Raw genomic sequence first — 22050 nt, 5'->3', positions numbered from 1 at the left:
CTTGGGGTCTAGGAACATAGATCTGACAGGGCTCTTTCCCAGACCAGTCACAGCAGTCCTACCTCTTGATGCTCACTTTCCTACTGAGAGTCTGAAACTTAGGGACAGGGTACCCTTAAGTGAACCTATCCATCTCAGCACTCAAGGCTGCTGAACTTCCTTGGTAGAGAACGCTGCCCCAACTCACTGTGACAAACTCTGTCCCGGGCCCCTCCACTGAGAAAGAGAGCCTGGCCTTCCTAGACAGTCTGGGGCCTCTTGCACCTTCTCCTGGAGCTGGCGCCATTCACTCCAGCCTCTTGCTGCAAAGCTACAGCATTATGGTACTTACAGCTTGTAAGTCCTAGCAAATCACTAAGCCTGAGAGGTCTTGAAGGGCTCCAGAACAACCCCCTGGCATGCTAATGACGTTGTTAGACACTGAGATGCACAGAGAAGTAAGTCCTTTGCCCTCCAGAAACTTCATAGGCTATTTAAATTCCCCTTCCTTCACCTCTCTGTTCTTCACTTCTTAGTCTGTGCACCACTTAAGTGGATTAGACATATTTCCCTGAGCTAAATTTCATTCTTAGTGAAGTGATGGTAAATAAATATTTAATAAGTCCATCAGACAAAATCGGAGATACAGAGCTCTAATAAACTCAAAAGACCAAGCATACATTGTTCTTTTTATCTTCCCCATCTTAGTGTGTTCTTCATTAAAAATAAATTGATAAACCTTTGAGCATTTCTGGTGAGGACGTAAAAGATCAGCTGATATGGAAGATAACTTGCCAGTTCCCTGGGAAATTAAATGAAAAGCTATCACATGACCCAGCCATTTCACTTCATTCTCAGGCACATAAATCAAACATAGACCAGGTACTCAAACAAACCCTGGATACACTGTTCCCAGCGCTATTTTCAACTGTGACCAGCACATCAGTGCACAAACACAAAAGAATGATTTACATAAACAAAGGACTGCTATTTGGCTATTGGAAGATGTTTCCAGCAGGGTGGTGGTGGTGGTGGTGGTGGCAGCGGCGGCGGCGGCAGCGGCGGCGGTGGCAGCGCAAGTCTTTAATCCCAGCACGGGTGGGGAGGTGGTAGAGGCAGGTGGGATCTCTGAGCTCAAGGTGAGCCCAGTCTACAAAGTGAGTTCCAGAACAGCTAGGGCTACACAGAGAAATCCTGTCTCGAAAAACAGAAGGAAGGGAAGGAGGAAGGAAGGAAGGAAGGAAGGAAGGAAGGAAGGAAGGAAGGAAGGAAGGAAGGAAGTTTCCAAAGTCTACCCATGTGTGCCCTGTAGCAACTTACCAGTATACTACACTGCTGGGGAAAAAAAATCATACACAAAAGGAAATGAGGAACAGTAAAAATCCCAGAAACAGAAAGTGGAATGGTAGTTGTCAAAGAAAATAAAGGGTCATATCCCTACTGGGATCATGGAAAATGTCAGAATAATACGGAGGCACTCATAGGTTTGACACTGAGAACATACTATATGCCACCAAATTTTCCATTTTAAGAAGTCAGCCTTGAGGCTGGAGAGAGGTTCATTGTCAAGAGCACGACGTTCTTCCAGAGAACGTAGCTTTGATTCCCAGCACCCACACCACCGCTTACAGTTGTCTGTTACTCTAGCTACAAGGGATCCAAGAACATCTGGCCTCTACAGGCACTGCCTGTACATGGTGCACCGACATGCACACAGGCAGAACACCCACATATGTACAACAATAAATAAACAGTACATAAATAAATCTTTAAAAAGAAATAAAAATAAAGTTAATTTTATGGGAATATTTGTTCAACTAAAACAGTTTTGAATGCAACACATTCTACCGTGTGATAAAAAAAGGGGCTGGAGAGATGGCTCAGAGGTTAAGAGCATGGTTGCTCTTCCAATGGTCCTGAGTTCAACCCCCAGCAACCAACCACATGGTGGCTACCAACCATCTATGGTGAGATCTGGTACCCTCTTCTGGAGTACAGGTGCACATGCAGGCAGAACTCTGTATACATAATAAATAAATCTTAAAAAAAAAAAAAAAAACTGTTGTAAAAAGCCTGATGTTACTGAAGCTTAGGATAAAAAGAGACTGTAGCACATTACACACATAAAGCCCTTATTTGGCATTCAGCCTATCATAAGTACACATTGGTCCCTACAAGGACTGCGATATACCTGGTTTTCAAAATATTCCTCAAATTAAGTGCCTAATGATCTACAGGGGGGGAAAAAGCATCTCCTTAATTAGAACTGAGCTATTTGGAGCCTGAATTCCCACAGTAACAGTCCCTTAGCTGACCTAGCACAGAGCCAGCTAAGCACAGAGCTGTGGCTTTCTTAGGGCCAGAGCTAACTACCTACAAGCACACTATCACTTCAATATTAACAGCCCTCTTTATCTTACATGATTCCGTTCCCAAAATCCTAAGCCTGATCTCATGAGTTCAGTGGCCTCTTGAAAAAGTATTTTCTAGAGGACTCTTTTTTTTTTCTTTTAATGTGTGCACTATGAATAGTCCTGTACTATGAATGCAAACAGAAGCTTTGTGTAATGTAATACCTGTAATCCCTGCACTCAGGATGTGGAGGCAGGAGAATCACAAGCTCAAAGCTACACAAAACTATCTCAACAAATAAAAACAAAAAGAAGGCAAACAAACTGACATAGGGATTCCTATCTCAAGGATCTTTGACTACTAAGGTAGAGGGGCATGTAAAAATTAACAAAAGCCATACAGTAAAGTGAAACAAAACCCAAGAAAAACAGATGAATATGGCTGAAAGTGGTATAGGAAAGCAGGAGTTAATCCTGATTGTCAACCTGACTGGTTAAGGAGTTCCTAGGTGATCAATAAAGCACACTTCTGGGTAAACTTTCTAAAACTTGAAAATTCAAAAATTATGAAAATTCAAAATTTGTCATTAGCAACAAATATTGCTGCTGTTTTCCCTCAAATGACAGGCAAATTTCATTCACTTTTAATAAAAATGTCTGCCAAAACCCCAAGTCTCAGTAAGCATGGTCTTTGGCTTGTTCTTTCAACTAAAAAATGGCACCCCACAGAAAAGCTGCTCATTTACCTGGTAACTCAAACAATCACGAAGGTACTTTTACTGCAATAGATACTATACTCAGCAGGCAACACACGTGCCTTCTACGTATTAATCTACCACAAGACTGTACAGCACAAGACGAAAAAGACGCACCGTCAGGTGGAGAACAACACTAGAGTAACTGTTGCACCATTCTCCCTTTTTCTAAAGAGTATGTGGCGGGAAGAATACAACTTCTTGGGGGCTAAGGAGAAGGCTTGGTTGGTAAAGTGCCTGCTGGGCAAAGCATGAGGACCTGAATTCTGAGCTCTACAGCCCACAGAGAAGCTGAGAGCAGCACACGCTGAGAGGCCAGAAACAGGTGGGTCCCTGAAACTTGCTGACCAGCCAGCTGGCCAAATCAGAGGGGTCTGGGTTCAGTAAGAGCTTATCTTAAGAAATTGGATGGAACGTGATCAAAAACAACATAATGGCAACCTCTGACCTCAACCTACATGCTTGCACACACATGGGACATGTGCATAGATGGATAGGTACATACTCACACAGAACGTAATGTAATCTTTACATTCCTCTACTGCCAGCAGTTTGTCTGTGGCCTAACAGGACCACACCCTAGTCTGGGATGTCTTAATCCATGCAAGGAAGTTACAGGGGGCAAAGTTGTTGCATCACAACGACCTGGGATCATGAAGATAGTTTGCCTCTCAACCTCAAACTCTTTACCTTTTAAATGAGATCACCATCTACTTGTTTTAAAGAGTAAAGCATTACACGCAAAAATGACCGACAGAGCCACTGCTCCTTAATGGGGCAGCCTTGTTAGAGAACAGAGATAATGGGAATCAATGCTTCGGCTGTATACAGCACTTCGCACATACAGATTGAGACAGTTCTGAGTCCAGGCTGAGATTTCTGGTGTACACCTCCTTACTGCACCATGCTCACAGAACACACACAGGAAAAGCATAGCAGGTTTTCTTAAACCTTTCCTGTGGGCACAGGGCTGAGAAGAGCGGGAGCTTGCTGTGCGACATCCTCCTGGAAACAGTCCTGGTGGACAGGTGACATGAAGCTGTGCACCCCACCCACCCCATATCCATAACTTCAGCCTCTGTGGACTCATCTGACGGTAGATGGAAAACTTCAGGGAGCAGCCAGGGGAACTGTCTGTATTGAGCGCAGACATGCATTTTTCTTGCCAACACTCCCCTAAACAGCACACAATAACATTTACACAGCACTGACACTGTATTTGTAAGTTAACGTGAAGATTAGTTAAAAGTGTGCAGGTGTATGTGCACGTGCTACATTTAAAAAAACAAAAACAAAACCAAAAACCACCCCACTTTCTATTAGATATGTGAACAGAGGGGGGTGTCTGAGTGCATCCTGACCAATCCCTGCAGGCACTGAGGAGCAACCATGTTCCCTTTTCACTGATGACAAAAAAATCCCAGGTCAGACTTGCTGAGGTTAACGACATACCCAAGAGCTCACAGGCAGTCAATAGCTAAGTGACCTGGAACCCAAGTTTTCTAACTACAGATGTAGGGTTCTTCCATCTAGAACTTCGAACTCTCTAAGAAAATGAAATTTGTTCTGGGCAGTAATTGATGATCATCCACATTAGAGCTGAATGGGACAGCAGACATGATTACAACACTTACTATGATTAAATATGCCAACTGAGAACCACCGACAAATTAGTGTATGCTGCGATACTCAGTTCAAACTGGTGTCTCACCGAGCTCAAGGCTTCGCAAGCTTTGGCATTTAAAAAGATACCTCTTAACTAGTGTCTGCGCACACGCACGTGCGCACACGCACACACCAAAACAAATGATCATTCTGTACTATGCAAAAAAACCCTCTGAGATAGGCTACCATGTTGAATATCATACTCTAAATTAACAGTTCTACCCAAAGTCAATAAAGACAAAACAGTAATTCTGTTTTACTTAATTGGTCTACACTGACTGTTTCACTTTAGCTTTTACAGCTGCCTCTTGACTCACACAGCTATTCAACATGTCACACCAGCTCTATTACTTACTGGCATGGTGACTCAGGACAACCCTTCTAGGTAACCATCTTCTGATCTGTAACATGTATGTAATTATACCTATACTGTTCACAGATGTTAAGATTCAGCATAACACAGAAAAGAACCTACCTTACAGAGAAAAGCTTAGTCATTGGTATTGTGAGCTTTGAGCTCACAACCCCACCTTTCCTCTCTGTCCCCTAAGAGCTGCATGACTACGTACAAATGGGCCTTTCTTATTTGCTATTCCTGTGACACTTCTAATGCCAACTCCCTGCTATCTCTCCTGGGGTTCTCTAAACTTCCTCTCATTGTATTGCTTCCAGGCTTGGGAAGAAAGCAGGACTTACTGCTGATGACTTGATGAACGGCTGATAATTGCCATGCTAAAATCTTATTTTGTGTATGAGAGTTTTGCCTGAACATATGTAAATGCACTACTTGGGCATGCCTGGTGCTCATGGAAGCTAGAAATAGAAGCAGCTGGATCCCCTGGAACTGGAACTGAGAACAGGCAGTTTGGAGTTGCAGAGATGGTTCAGTGGTTAGAACAATGGCTGCTCTTCCAGAGGACCTGAGTTCAACTCCCAGCACTCACATGGCAGCTCACAACTGTCTAACTCCAGTTCCAGGGGCTCATTAGACATAAAGGACGGCAAAACACCAATGTGCAGAAGAAGAAAGAGTAAAAAGGGATGGGTTAGTGGGGAGTCCACCTTTCCTAAGGGGTAGGGGGAGCGGGAAGGAGGGGAACAAGAAGGGAAGGTGAGACCAGGAGGAAAGAAGGATGGGGACTACAATTGAGATGTAAAGAAAACAACTAAATAAAGTTTTTTAAAAATGGGCAGTTGTAAGCCACCAAGTAGCTGCCGAGAATCAACCCGAGGTCTTCTACAAGAGCAGTGAGTTAACTGCTGAGCGATCTTTCCAGTCCAGCATGCTAACTCTTGCTGGGACCAATCAAGGAAACCTCAAACAAAACCACCTGAGAGTTTGATTTGGGGGGTGGGGTTACATACACAATTTTCTTATTCACAGATTACACAGTCATTTCCCTGATTTGGGGAATCTGCAGGGGCCAAGATATCCAAAATGCAATGGATAAACATCTTCATGGTCTTGGTACCTGCCCTGACAGACAATCCTTTTTCTCGAAAGATCTAAAAAACACAAACTTTTCTTACACCTGTGATCAAGTATCAGGAATCCCCAGAACTGTCTCATCAGCCCTCCTCTTCAAACACTCGAACCCGATACTCACTCAACTGTCAAATCCTCCTCATACAGCCTTCTTGGCAAGAATAAACTTTTGATAGAAGGTATTTTGTAGGGGAAATCTATTTGTACAGTTTTCTCTGTGTACAATTAAATACTTGAGAGAGCTGAGGAACAGGTTAAGTCCCTCAAGGAACCTAAAGAGATCAGATGATATTTAGACTCAAAAAGGGATCCTTCTGAGAAACAGGACTCCTACACACATCTACCAATAAAATGCTGAAGGTGAGCTGGGCAAGGTAGCGCAGGCCTGTGATCCTGCACTCAGGGAGGCAGGGGCAGGCGGATCTCTGCGAGTTCGAGGCCAGACTGGTCTACAAAGTGAGTCCAGGACAGCCAAGGCTACACAGAGAAACCCTGTCTGGGGGGGGGGGGGGTTGGGAGGAGGCTGAAAGAGAAGTGAGAGAGAAAAGCCATACTTTTACACACAGCACATGCAATTCATATAAGTTAGGTCATAATTGGGTATCATGTCCACAATGACACTGTGGGACAATGAGACTCAGAAAGGCTAACTGAGCTAAGCAGACTGAGCTAAGCAGACTGAGCTAAGCAGACGGCTACTTATGGTTGAACCACAGCCACAACTGTAAATGTTCTTTTTATCACATTCTGCTTCGTGCAGAAAAGCCTTGCTCTCTAAGGCGAGGCAAGAGCAGGATGATCTGGACACTGGCTCCACGAGTGATTCCCTCCTGGCAATGGTGGAGACTCTAAGCTCCTGCCCAGCTGTTCCCAGCGGTGCCTCTCACACTTAACTGTAAAGACGGGTTACCTGGTTCCTTGTTAAAGTGCAGGCTCTGGAAATCAGAGCTGCTCTGCGCAACACCTGCAACCCTCCAGCCCCCAGATGATGCATGAGGAAGCTTAGTATGTGGTCCGAAACAGGTTACTCTCCATGGCTCGCAATACTAAATGATAACTGGGCAAGCATATAAAAACCATTGAGTTCTGGGCCCCTTCTTAGTGGGTCCCATGTTAAGTACAAAAGGTCCCAGACTGATTTTAATACCAAAGTGGAACCACTAGGCTACACTATCCCAGATAACTCCTTCCTCATAGTTCTTCATTTCAAGAAAATAATTTTTGTTTGGGGGAGAAAGGGTGCTCGCAAGTGTGTATCCATAGGGTGTGTGTATGTGTGTGAGATTTCCCATGTGTGCGAATCCATGTGTTAAGTTCAATGTAGTAGGTGCAAGTTGGCTAGTGTGTGTGGAAGACTGAAGTTGATGCTTTCCTCAGTCTCTACAAGTTTTTGAGGCAGGGTCTCTCACTGAACCCTGCCTCTGAGTGCACAAACTGTGTCCAGTGAACCCAGGCAGCTTGCTGGATCCTGCCTCTGGCTCCCACACTGGGAACACAGGCAGCCAAGCACAGCTGCCTTTACATGGTGCCGAGGATCCAGATTCCAAGACTCACTCGCACAGCAAACACTTTGTCTACCAACCCATCCCCAGTCCTTGTTTGCTTTTAATACCTTTCAAACAACATTTTATTTATTTGTTTGTTTTCTGTTTATGGGGTGAGCATGCCACAGCATGCAGATATAGGTCAGAGGAAAGTTTGTGGAAGTCAGTCCTCTCCTTCCACCATGCAGGTCACAGGGATCAAACTCAGGTCATCAGGCTTGACGACCTCACCCACTGAGCCATCTCACTGACCCATTTTGTTTTATGACACAAGATCTCTGAATGTAGTCCAAACTGGCCTTAAACTCATAGCTTCCCTGCCTCAGTTTCCCCTGTGCTTTGGTTCTGTGTGTGCTATCACACCAGCTTAAGAAACATGCATTATTACTGACCAGTCAGCAAGCACTGAAAACCCATAAAATGTGGAACTGCTTTCCGTATTGGCTTGCTTAATCCTCAAGCTGCACTTTGAGGCTAGTTCTTACATCACAGCTCATTTATATCTGAGGAAAACAATTCAGCAAGAAACAGCTACTTGTCCAAGGTCAGCTAGAGAAGAACAGAGGCCAGGTTCAGACAATCTGATCCCAGCATCATCAAGCTCTCATACACACCAAACCCTCTACCTCCCAGTGGCACATTTGAACAAATAAACCCAAATGGGTCACCTCAGAGATGTCACCCAGGAAAAGCTAATGCTCTTATTCTCACATGCTACCATCATTCAAAACACCACTGCTAAACTACAGCATACAACAGTTCTTCTTCAGAAAACAAAAATGCCTTTAGAATCGACATGTATTTGAAATAGCTTTAACTGGGATAAAATCTTGTTTAAGCATGGACTAGACTTTAACATGATGAGATCAGGAAGAACCCATTCTGACTACGTTTTTTTTTGGTAGAAAATCCAGAGTTAGATATGGAAAATGTTTTCCTCCTCACTGGTTTCTGAAGCTGACTCAAACCAGAGTTCTTTATGTCTTGCGCAATGCTTCTATATCACCAGAGCCCAGGTGACTGTTTGAAGGACAGTACTCCTTCGGACGCACAGATTCTGCTACACTTTTCCTTTTAAAAATCATCTTTTCAATCACATCTGAACAAACTGTCCTTGACTAGCAGTATAAACATGCATGTGCTCAGAACTGTCTTAAAGTGTACAGTTTTCCTCTCTGCTGAAAAGCAATGGTTTGATTTCATAATTTTTATTCAGAATTTATTTACATCTATCCATTGAAAAAGAAGTACCACAATCAGGCATTAATGAATCATTTAATTGCATGCAGCACCATAAAAGGAATTGTGCAAAGGCAACTAACAATATATCTAAAATATGCATCCAAATACCCTCACATACAGGGGATAAAGGCAAACACAAGTACTATAGGGATTTAGCTATAAAAAGATACTACATTTTTATATCTGATGAGCTCCTTTGTGGAAGAAATATGTCCTTTCTCAACAAAGAAAATATCCTGCTAATTCAGAAATGATTTACGGAATTTTCCCTCAAATCAGGCATTAATGTAGATCAGCATAATTCTATACAACCAACCTCTCTGCTTGAACTGGACTCCCCACACCTTACTGAGGCCACCATTCCCCTCCACAAACTCCCACTCCACCCCCACCCCACACACACCCAACGCCCCACCAACCTCACAGGGGTTCCTGGGCTGGTCCATGGAATCTGATGACATCACTCTCCCTTCCTTCCTGGAATTCTAAACCCTGCTGCTCTCCCCTTGCACACAGCTACCATCTCCATGGCAACCTCACCTCCTCCTGCTTCCCTATTGGCTTCATGGAGCAGGATACACAAAAAGGTTTTCCGTTCTGCCCCCACTGTCCGCCCGCAAAAATGATGCTTTCAACAGGAACCTGAGCTAAAATTAGCTACTTGTGATTCTGTGTCTTATGACTAAGAAAACATAGAAATATCCTCCTTCCTATATCCTACCCGCCCCTAAACCACACCCCAAAGTGGTTGTTTCTTTTCTCTGGCCCCCAACTCAAACACAAGCAGCAGTATGTGTTGAGCCTTAAAATCAACCAGATTGCCTGCCCCACATAGAGGACTGGCCAGAGAACATTCCCTACTCAGCTCCTCCCATCAGGAGAGGAAAAGAACAGAAGAACAAAAACATGCGAAACACAGTTGGGGCATTTCGTGTAGGGCACATCAGTCTCTGCTCCCTCCTTCCACCCTAAGGCAAGCAGAGAAAAGCCTTGCCTACACAGGCAGAGCAGCAGCTGCCCTCTGACGAACTCCCTCCATTGCAGAAACAGGAGTGGAGAGGTGAGGTAGAACACACACGCTGTAAACGCTGCATCCAAGTGCTCACAACTCATGGGCTGACCTACTGTGGAAACTGGAGCAGGTTCTCACACCTGCCATCTGCAAAGTGGCTCCACACAGGGATACGCTCAGAACTGCTGACAAAAGGAAAAAGAAGCAGTAGGCCCCTGAGCCAAAGGGACTGAGCAAGTGAGTATGGTGCCACCATGACTGCAAAATTCCTGCAGACATAATAAGTTTGAAACTGCCACAGGAGAACATGAGCCTCTGGAAACCACCTCATAAGCACAGACATGCATAAGATAGATCTATAATCTCAAGGCCCTGGACAGCCCCTTCCAAGGTCTCCGCTTCTGAAAACACCTGGCAACACATCAGAGCAAGCTGGTCTGTGCCCAGTGGTGCTCTGGGACTGATCTTTCCTCAGTCCAAGTTCTAATTCTAAAGTGGCACCCCTCTCCCCCCTAGACAACAGGTAACCATGGACCTTGGCTTTGCTTCTCTATTTAATGCATGTTTGTCATTTTGCATCTGTGTTCTCTTAAATCATCAATAAAATGTAAGTTATTGGGCAAAGTCAGTGTCATACTTTTGATGTATTATAATCAGTTAACTGTAAGTAGGCATACAATACTTAATTTATTAGTCTAATCCTATTATTCTAAACTTCTGAACAAATGGTAATGATTCTACTCAGATCTTTTAAAATTAAGATTAGCTTGAGAAATTACATGCTGAAGTGAAATGACGAAACTTCAGATAACATTTAATTTTCTTATATTTGAGATTAAAAAGAAATGATCAGAGTCTTAATGCCTACACTGACCTAGTTGTAATGTCAAATTGCCTATGCAGTGTCTTTGCTTGTTCTGCTCTGATGGAAAGCAGTTGTAATCGGGGTTTTGGTGCTTGAAATGGAACCCAGGGCCTAACAGATGCTAAATATGAGCAGCTCACCACTTACCGAGCTATGCCTCAAGCTCCTCTTCCATCAGCTTTAAACCAGAAACCCTAACGCAGTCAGGATCTATATTAAATTTAAAATTTCCACATTCTACATACAGAATCAGAGCATTTCTGCAGGGATTCCACTAAAATTAAATCAAGTGATTAGAGGACCATACCAAAGAGGCCAAAGTCACATGTCTGATACTCATGGGATCCAGTTGGCATCACTCTTTCCTACTGCGACACACAATTATAAACACATAAGCTTGCTTTTATCAAGAAGTAATATAACCTAGTACACCTTCTGGAAACAAATTCAAACCATACATCTACCAGTACCACGTAAGACAATTAACTTTTATCCTTTAGAAAACAGATACTGATTTCCGATATTCATTGAACACCTACCACAAAAGGCAAGCACATTAGGCACATAAACACACCAATGCATGACATGCAACAGCAAAGGCACACAACTTGCAAAGGGAGAGTAAACAAGGTGGCTAGCACCAGAGGGTACATGATTAATTTAGGTAAAGAACAAAGCAGGATTCATTTAGGTAAAGAATAAAGATAAAGGTATGCCAGGGACAGAGAACAAAGAGCTATAAATGAAGGAGGGGAGTAAAGCAACAAAGCAAACATGGAGACAAATTCTGGTGACAAATTCAAACCACACATCTACCAATACCACATAATACAATTAGCTTTTATCCTTTAGAAAACAGATACTGACTTCCGATATTCATTAAACACCTACCACAAAAGGCATGTACGTTATAAAGGCCAGGTTGAAAGTTGAGAGAAATGAACAGTTAAGAGAAGGCACAGGCAATGACTTAGATCTTCCACAGCAGGTTGGGTTTGCCTAGAATGTCTTCTTCTGTTAGATCTCCAACAGAAAATAGGTCAAAACATTTACTATCATATAGACAGTTTTTATCTTTAAAATATCCATGGCAAAATTAATGGCCAAAATGAGGTATGTCCTGAAAATGAAGGCTCTAGCAGCCAAGAACACTCATGAAGTATGTTCTGCCCAGAGAACAAGTCCAAATGCATTGCCCGGTGAGGACAGCGAACATTTCCTTACTCTTCTCAAGAGAACTGGTTTGAAAGTAGTTATCACTTTTCCTATGTCTCTTTAAAGAGATTAGTACATGTTGAATATCTTGACAAATTATATTTTTAAAAAGCTCCTTCATTCCCACACAGTACTCTAACACATCAGTGTATGTGCAGACTCACATCCTACCAGCTAGACAGGCCAATGAACAACACATCTGAGGGGCCAGCTATCTATCAGCTACAGCAACCAAAGGATGAATTATGTAAGCTCTTTGATAATTATATATACATAAATATATGCAAAAATCCTATGTGTACAATACAATATATTCTCACAGAGTGAACCTACCCTAAGAGAAACCCAGCACAAAGACAAAGAGAAAGAAAGCATTACTGACACCCTAGAAGCCCATCTTGTACCTTTGCAAAGTCACTCTCAGCTGCTCACAGCAACAGCATAAACAACACAGACTGACTCTGTTCCCACTTGTAAATAAATGATCACACGCTATGCTCCCTTCTGTGTGGCTTCTTCTGTGAAGCTCTGTATCAATAACACTTGTACATGTTAAAATATCCTATTTTACAAATGCATCATAATGCCCTGGAAAGCACTTCGGCATGGTGAAAAGCATTCCTATCATTCCTATCATTCCAGCTTGGGCTACGTACAAGCTACTTTTCTTATGGTTATGACCAAATATTAACAAAAAGAAACATAACAGTTTAAAGGTGCAGCCCATGGCAGGAAGACATGGCGGCAGGATACTGCATGTTCACCTCTGGACAGATCAGGTAACAGAGAGGAGAGGAATGCTGGTACTCAGCTGGCTTTGCCACTTTCCCTTTTGTAATTCAGTCTGAGCCCTCAGCACAGGTTGGCACTGGCCACATCCAGGTTGGGCCTCCTTCCTCAAAGGACAAGTAATGCCATGAGGTGTGTCTCTAAGTGATTCCAAATACAGCCAAGTCGGTAATGAAGGCTCACTATCAGAAGTTGTTACATAAAGTGCTGCCATATCCACCTTTGTACAGTCTTTTGGCAACCCTACGTATACATTTCAGGTTTCTGCTGCTGTGGCAAGGAGTGGCAAGCCTTGGGAGACAGCACTACTGCTATCTCTGCAGCTATGCTACTCAGCATCTTCCCCGGCGCTGGGGGGCTCCAGGCACTGAATGTCTGCCTTCTTTGTTCAGTCATTCAGGAGGCAGAGTAATAGGACCTTACTGTGGCCATCTGCTTTACCTTGGAAAATAATCATTAACCACTTTTTGAACAGCTGGATAGCATGTTTTGTAAAGTAGCTATTCATATATGTTGCCCACTTTGCTACTAGGTTGTTGTTTTTTTTTTTAATAATTTCTAGCAATTCTTCTACATATGAGATGCAAGAATAACTGATGTCTTCTGGATAGCAACCAAATCTGTGTGTAGCAAATACTTTCTCCTACACTGGGATTTGCTTTTTCACTTTCTTAACTGTCTCTTAATAAGTAGCTATTCCTAAAATTGATACATTCAGATTATCCTGTGTCTTCCGAATAGCCCTGTTCAAATAAAGTCTCATGAAATGGTGGCCCTGCTGGGTGGTTATGACAAATTGACACAAGCTAGAGTCATCTGAAGAGAAACAACCTCAATTGGGTAAAATCACCCCGCCAGACTGACCTGTGGGTGAGACTGTGGTACACTTTTTTTGACTGATGATTGATGTGGGCAGGTCACCGCCCACTGGGCCAGGGAGCGGTCCTAGGTGCTTTGACAAAGCAGGCTGAGCAATCCATAAGCAGCAAGCCAGGAAGCAAGCTCCTCCACGGCCTCCGCATCAGCTCCTGCCTCTAGGTTTCTGCTCTGTTTAAGTCCCTGCCCTGACTTCAGGGTGAACTGACAGTTGTGATCTGAAATAAATACTTTCTCTTTAAGTTGTCTATAGCTGTGGCATTTTAACACAGCAACAGAAACCCTAACGCAGACTATCTGTCTGCTTTTCTCTAGAAACTTTAATATCGTGGCATTTTAAAGTTATCATTTAACATTCTCAGGCATTAGCAGCTTTGTTCATAATAGAAACTGGAAACAACCTAGATGCCCCTCAACCAAAGAATGGATAAAGAAAATGATGTGGTATGTTTACACAATGGAGTGCTACTTGCTGTTAAAAAATAATAATATTATAAAATTTGCAGCAAATGGATGGCACTGAGTGACAAAACACAGACCCAGAAAGACAAACATGGCATGTACTCACTTTTATGTAGATATTAGCTGAAAAGTAAAGGATAACCACCATGTTACAATCCACAGACCCAGAGAAGCTAAGTTACAAGGAAGGCTCAATGAAGGACACAGGGATCTCCCTGGAAAGGGGAAATAGAATAGACATTGCGGGTGGACAGGGGTGGTATGGGATGGGTACAGGGACAGAAGGGACCGGGTGGAGGGAGGATGGATGGAGAGAGTACTGAGAGACAACTGAAATGGGGGCGGGGCGATCTTGGGGACGAGCTAGAAACCTAGTACAATGGAAACTCCCAAGAACCTACAGGAGTGACCCTAGCTAAGAGCCCAGCAATGAGGGATGTGGAGCCTGAACTGGCCATCTCCTATAACCAGGCAAGGCTTCCAGCGGAGGGACTGGAACACAACCCATACAAAACACCTTCCAGCTATTCCCCCTTCCTACAAGATGTGCTGGAGTAAAGGTGGCACAGAAATTGTGGGAGTAGCCAATCAATGACTGGTCCAGCTTGAGACCCACATCCCAAGAGGGAGCCCACCTCTGACACTGCCTGGAGGGGCAGGACTCGGAAATCCGATAGGCCAGAGACCCAGGGTAAGCCCAAACACAACTGCAAGAAAAAAAACAAAGTCAATTAAATGATTCCTAATGATAGTCTGCTATACTCATAGTTTGGTGCCTAGCCCAATTGTAATCAAAGAGGCTTCACCTAGCAACTGATGAAGACAGATACAGAGACCCAAAACAAAACATTAGGCTGAGCTCAGGGAATCCTGTGAGAAAAGGGGAGCAGGAATTGTAGGAGCCAAAGGGCTCAAGGACACCACAAGAAAACCCACAGAATCAATTAACCTGGGCTCACAGGGGCACATAAAGACTGAACCAACAGGAAGCCTGCATAGGTCTAACCTAGGCCCTCTACATATATGTTAGTTGTTAGCTTGGTGTTCTTGTGGGACTCCTAACAGTGGGAGCAGAGGCTGTCTCTGACTCTTTTGCCTGCTTTTAAGACCCTTTTCCTCCTACTGGGTTGCCTCATCCAGCCTTAATGGGCAAGGAGGTGCCTAGTCTTACTGCAACTTGATAGGCCAAGTTTGGTTGACATCCATGAAAGGCCTGCCTTTTCTGAAGGGAAATGAAGGAGAAGTGGATGGGGTGTGAGTGGAGGGTTGAGGAGGAAGGAGGGTGGATCTGCAGCAGAGGAGAGAGGGACAACTGTGGTACAGAGAAGAAAGTAAGAGAAGAATAATGAAATTTAAAAAGATTCACAGGTATATTATGTATCAGATATGTATAGATAAAGTGCATAAATGAAGTTTCTTCTAACATATAGATCAAGCATTATCCTAGGGGCTGGAGGGAGCCATCAGCAATGAGATAGTATAGCTAAGGGCCTCTCCACAAGGAATACTATGCAGCTTGGGCTTTCAGCCTTTGAAACTTTATACATTTCTAGTCCTAAATTCTTCATTACAGGAACAAAAACAAGCTAATATGTTAACCTCTACTGACAGCATGACTCAAACATTAGTTGTGTTGAGCAGCTGAGTAAATCTGAGGATTCTGACATTGGAGCCCAGAATAACAAATAATCCCCCCTCATCCTCAGCCCTGAGCAATTTCTACTTCAATGAAGAACATGAGGGAAAGCCATTAATTTATTACTGTAATTCCCTCTTCAATGTACATATCTAAAATCCAGATCATTTAACACTCTTCTTAAATGTGTAAGAAAGATCTTTAAAGGGGAAGTTATAAGTCCAGTGTTTTCTAACCCAACTACCTAAAATAACAGGCTCACGAATTATGCAATGTTTTCCACAATGTAAAAAAAACAAAACAGAACAAAACTAGGTCATTCTAGCCAAAGAACAGAGAAGGAAAACATGTACGTATACACACATGCTATCACACACCCAGACATCTTTTTCCCAAATGTTTTCTAATTCTCTTGCTCGTAACTGTTTCTCTCTTCTTGGTCTTGGGGGGGGGGGGGGGAAGCAAATTTTTTTTTTCAATGCTGGACTTAAGAAAGAAGACCAGCAAGCTACAGATTTTACACACACACACAACTCTCTGGTGCATGTGTAAATCATTTTCATAAAACAAAAATGTACAGGTCAATTCAAGATGGAAAGTTGAAGGGGCTAAATAAATGAACAGTATTTAAACCAATTTTGTTAGGTGAGCAGAGTTTTTAAAGAGTTACTGAATCCTCTTTTCTCCCCCATTTTACAATAGAATCTGTGCCCTTCTAAACATGCAGAACAGGGGGAAGAACAAGTCTGCTTAGGTCAGAGGCCACAATAAGCAAGATGCTTCTAAGTTGTAAGCTCATCTTCTGAATCAGCAGAGTGCACTGCTGAGCTGACTGCAGGACGGTAACCTTGGTCAACAGCACCCCTCTCCTCTTCCCAGTGTGGGTAGGTATGGACCCAACAGCCTGCTCACTCGTGCTCAGCAAGCATGCCTAGCTCACTGAGCTACACCTCCAGCCTTTTGCACTTATTTCAAAACAGGTTCTTATTTGCCCAGGCTAGCCTTGAACTTTCCATTTTCCTGCCTTTCTCTCACACAAAGCTGGGATTGCAAGTCTGTACCACAAGACCCAGCTCAATAAAACTTTCAAGGTCAGTTCCCTGACTCTACGTAATAGGCAAAGGCTGGACCAGAATTCAATAAACAAGCACCATGAATCCTTCATGAAAAACAGACCCAGTGTTTGCCCTCTTGATGTTTAGTCAAGACAGAAAATACTACACTAAGTAAATCATTAAAAGTCACTGCAAGCACAAGAAAAATGCGTAAGGAGACTTTCAAGCGAGACCCCACCCCACCCCCACCAAATCCAACTGTGTTTCATGACTGACTCCTGTGTCTCACCTGACCTAGCCTCACATTCTCAATGTTGTCTCTGTTCAGGCCAATCAGTAAAATTTCAGGGTACAGCCTGAGCTGGGCGCTACACACCATGTGCCTCTCATAGCACAGCTCGGGAGAGTATTTGACCCCTCAAGTGGGCGCCCCCAAACCCCTCATACACTCTTCTTGTACAATGTTTATCCAGGTCAGGGCCTCTTCTTTCTTGCAATTCCAAAGCTGCTTTTTCACAAATACATGCCACTGAAAATTGCCCTGAAATTTTTTCAACTAAAAAAAAAATAGCATTTTTTGGAGACCCAAGTTTCACTATAAACAATGGCTAACTAGCTTGCCTCTTTCTCCAGTGTTAACCCTTCATATATCAGAGGCAGAAAGCTAACAAACCTAACAAGAGAAGATAACAAAAACAAAAAAATAAGCTTAAAATTATTTTTATGGCTTGTAAGGCACTACATCCTTTTGGAGGAGCTTCTAAGAAAGGTATAGGGGGGAGAATGTGAACATTCCTATGTGAAAGGGGAAACGAAGCTGCCTACCTGACAGTTCTGATGAAACAGGGGTAATGGGAGCCTGGCACTCAACTTCTCAAAGCACACACAGCACGCCCTGGCTGCCTTCTTCCCTTCACAGCTAACTTTAGTGAAGAAAGAGGACCCTCCTCTTTCTTGAGAACATTACAAGTACTGGGTGTTTAATTATGAGTAATCTCCTTCAAAATCAAAGCTGGGGCTCGCTCGTAACAACAGTGACCATTGCTGGGCGAGGTGGCGCAAACCTGTGATCCAAGCACTACGGGAGGCAGAGGCAGGTGGATTGCTGTGAGTTGGAGGCCAGCCTGGTCTACAAAGTAAGTCCAGGACAGCCAGGGCTACACAGAGAAACTCTGTCTCGAAAAAGAAAAAAGAAAAAAAAAAACTAAAATAAATAAATAAAGATGGGGCTGGAGAGATGGCTCAGTGATTAAGAGCACTGGCTGCTCTTCCAGAGGTCCTGAATTCAATTCCCAGCAACCACATGGTGGCCTACAACCATCTGTACTGAGATCTAGTGCCCTCTTCTGGCGAGCAGGTGTATATGTAGACAGAACACATACATACATACATACATACATACATACATACATACATACATAGATGAATGAATGAATGAATGAATGAATGAATGAATCTTTAAAAAAATAAATGACCATATGACTTGTCTTAAGCATCCTACTTCAAGTAAACCAACCTATCACAACACCAAAGCATTCCAGAGATTCAACTTCACCAATCAGAAACAGAGTAAGAATTCATCAGACACTATATTTCATGTCTGGCTCAAGAAAAAGCTACAGGGAATGCTACACGGGCTCTATGAGTACAGGCACTTGCCACCAAGTCTAATGACCTGAGCTCAATCACGGAAATCCACACAATAGTGGAGAAACCAGCTTTCATAAGTTGTCCTCTGACTAGACTGGAATTCGACTGCAAAGGCCCAGATGGACCCCAGGGATGGCAGAGTTTCGCAATCAGCCAGATCCAGAAAACTGAGCGTTGATACCAGCACATTCTCAGTCAAAATAAAAAGTTAAGTATATACATAAAATATATTCTTGATGTCGTCTATAAGGCCCCAAATAATTCCCAGAGCCTGCAGTGGAGCAGCACAGAATCCTCTTTTAAGCTGTGCAGAGGCCAGAGATACACTGCAGTGGCTGGGAGGACAGCCAAATTCAAGCCAGGGTCACAGTACAGCAGGCACGCTCCCCTGGCAACACTGCTGCACAGGGTCTGAATGCAAAACACCTTCCTCTGAGTTCAAGGTCGTGCTCACCCTTCAGCACAGACACAGCTTATGATAGTCAGTGTACAATATGAATAAACGAGCACTCTGAACTATTCAGGAAGCATGCCAGGAATTTTTTTTAAATTAGAAATAAAGGGAAAAACGGTTTTCTTAAATAGTCATAATCTCCTATTATTTGACAACTCTTTTCTTCTCTGCTCTCTTCAATGAGAAATATGTGTACATATGTGAGTATTTTAATGTCCCCTGAAAACAACAGAGAAGAGGTTAGTGAGGAAGCCAGGCGGTTCACAAAATGAGGCATAAAGACAAGACACCAACATGGCTGCTGTGGGCTCCAGCAGTAAGGGCTGTTTCTTATTATGTGAATACAATTGCAGAGCTGCACAGGAAGTGCTCAGGGGCCCCTCATGGTCGGCCTTAGCCCAAACATACTGAAAACCTTTGTACTCTAACAAGCCCATCTGGAATCAGTTAGGACCAGGCTTGTAGTTGGCCTTCTCTTAAGAAAGAAAAAGAAAGGAAAGGAAAAGAAAGAAAAGAAAGGTAAAGAAAGGAAAGGAAAAAGGATAGGAAAAAGGGAAAAGGAAAGGAAAGGAAAGGAAAGGGAAAGGATGGGAAAAGGAAAGGAAGGAAAACAAAATGGAATGGAATGGAAAGGAAAGAAAAAGGAAAAAGGTGGAGGGGAGAAAAGGAAAAACCTCAGAGCCAGTCTCTCCATCTTTCCCTGGGAGCCACAATCAAGAATCCCATATGATTAGTGGTACCATCTTCTCTCTGCGCCCAGGAACCCCAAGAAAATTGTAGCATTTGTGCAACAAAAATTCCCTTTTAACAATTAGCATTTTTAAATGCTATATTTAGAAACTCAAATATTGCTCTACTTTTTTAAAAAGTTGTAAATGATGCTTATCTTTTGTGAAACTTTTGGCATTTATCCTGTCTTCTTTTGTGCAAAAAGTACAAAAAAGAAACTGGCACAGTTGTCCTAGCATTCAAAAGAAAAATTGTTTTTCCTGCTCACAATCCTGAATTAACTGTTAACACTTGTTTCTTCATGAAGCCAATTTTTATTCACTCTTTCTATTAAAAATGGGAATCCTGATGGAGTGGAGAAAGCCTGGGACTCAGCTCGGGAAACCCCAGTCTTGGGGACAAACTTGGCAGTCTTTCCTTAGCTGTTTACTCAACTTTCCTAGGTCTCTATCCTTTAATTCAGTAAAATGTGCACAGCAGTCTCTTTCAGCACCCACTGAAAACCCTCCAATTCCACATGCTTAATGAAACAGAAGCATAGGTGGGAACCGTCACTTCAAGGCAGTTTCTCTTTCCCTCCAGACTAGAGAGAGTTAAACGTGTAACAGGAGAATGGATGAAGGCTGTCTCTCAGTAAAGAGCCAGCACAGGTCCTCCCCATGTTGCTTAGAGACCAGCAAACAAGGCAGGTGGGTAGTGTTAAAGGAAGAGGAGGTGTCTACAAGCCCCTGGCAACAGCAGCCATCAGAGAAGTACAGCACCAAGACCAGAAGAGGTAAATTTACAAGGAAGCTGCGGAAAGAACTCCATCCTTTGTTCTCAGTTTAAAAGCTTCTTCTTATGTAACTGAATCACTTAACGGTTGAATCGACCAAGACTAGACTGTCTGAGAAGAAAGCAGACTAAGAAACTGCCCTCCAGCCCAGGAGACCCCAGGCTCCTTCCTGGAGAGGCACAGGTGTTGGAAGGGAGTTTAGTTCACACTGTTGATAAGTAAAGCCAGTCTTCCACCGTCGTGGGCTCCACACCTGCATCAACCATCGACTGGAAATGCTTGAGGAAAACACGAACAAAACACTCCATCTGCCATGAACATATATATTCTCTGCCGTTATTCCCTAAACAATACAGTGCAGCCACTACTTACACAGCATGACAACACCTTAGATATCATGAGTGATCTAGAGACCATGAGGACACATGGGAGGATACCAGGCTAAATCAACCACGGTGCCATTTAAAGAAGGGACTCTGGGGTCTGTGTGTGAGGACAGAGAGCCAGCCCTTGAGCACCATGAGACATGTGTTGTGTACAATGATAAATACTTAGCGGAGTCCCATGACTGATGCTCCTTCAAGCCTTCCTGAAGGGGTACTTTTTAGAGGGTTGATTTTTTTCTTTTTTAACTCTTCAGTTAATCGGTTATGAGAGTTTAAAAATCTGAAAACTGTTTTTACCATGAACTGTGCAGGCTGGCACTATGAACTGTCTAACCTTCCCACAGGGCCCTGATGTTAAACAAGCAGCCTCTCTCCACACAGAGGGGCAGCCCCAGTAAGCCACCTCCGGCCAGTCTAGCAGTGTACAGCAACTGTGGCCCAACAGCACCCGCCATACCTAAGGAGCCAGGAGCCAGCTCTCCACCTCAGGCTGAGCTCTAGGGTTTGAGATCAGTCAGCAACTAAAGTTTGGGGATTAAACTGCCATTTACTGGCAGCCTTGCCTTCGGACACAACTAAGATGGCAGAGATTGCCGCAGATCAAATGTAAAGTTTTTGGCAAGAGGTCCATCTACAAACACAGCGCCTGCCCTCATTTGAGTCAACGCCCAAAATGTCTCCTCACAAGAGAAACTGATCCATCTCCTAGAGCACCTGGAAGTAGAGAAAGCCTATCCACCATGTCCTGAGGAACAGAGGAGGGATGAGTAATTCTTCCACAGCCACTGCACGGGGTTCCTATAAACAGCTCCTTCCTCTCCACACCAGCAAGACATCAGAAGTTTAAAAAAAAAAAAAAAAATCCTTGGTGGACAGTAAAAGCCGAACAGTAGGGGGCGCATCAGCAGGCCCAGCCCTCTTCAGAAACATACACTCCAAATTAAATCCAGAGACTTGGCTGTTGGGCTGACTCCCAAACCAACTTTGGGGGGGGGGGGAGAAAAAGAAAAAGAAAGGAAAAAAAAAAAAATGGTCAGGATTTTTCTGGCAAACAGCAGGAGAAGGGGCCAATCAAAACTCTTGGCTCTGCCAAAAAACTGCAGCCTTTTCCTTAAAGGGAAACA

The 22050-nt window shown here is 43.4% G+C and overlaps 1 protein-coding gene across 33 annotated transcripts in view; it reads right to left on the bottom strand.

Annotated features, from left to right (window-relative positions):
• The window catches only part of Rbfox2 (RNA binding fox-1 homolog 2), a 242875-nt gene that overhangs the window by 168163 nt on the left and 52662 nt on the right, over nucleotides 1-22050 (bottom strand). For 2 of the 33 annotated variants that reach the window (XM_060389161.1, XM_021636744.2), the window contains exon 1: nucleotides 9442-9581. The exons of 30 other annotated variants lie outside the window; for them this stretch is intronic. In XM_060389161.1, the coding sequence (XP_060245144.1) occupies nucleotides 9442-9483 (42 nt within the window). In that variant the 5' untranslated portion in view covers nucleotides 9484-9581. Of the gene's footprint in view, nucleotides 1-9441; nucleotides 9584-22050 lie in introns of those variants that run through there. One more of the 33 variants, XM_060389166.1, reaches the window with a different exon arrangement.

The sequence above is a fragment of the Meriones unguiculatus genome, chromosome 8 (genome assembly GCF_030254825.1).
Source record: "Meriones unguiculatus strain TT.TT164.6M chromosome 8, Bangor_MerUng_6.1, whole genome shotgun sequence".
Classification (NCBI taxonomy): Eukaryota; Metazoa; Chordata; class Mammalia; order Rodentia; family Muridae; genus Meriones; species Meriones unguiculatus.
This window is presented reverse-complemented; position numbering and strand designations above follow the sequence as displayed.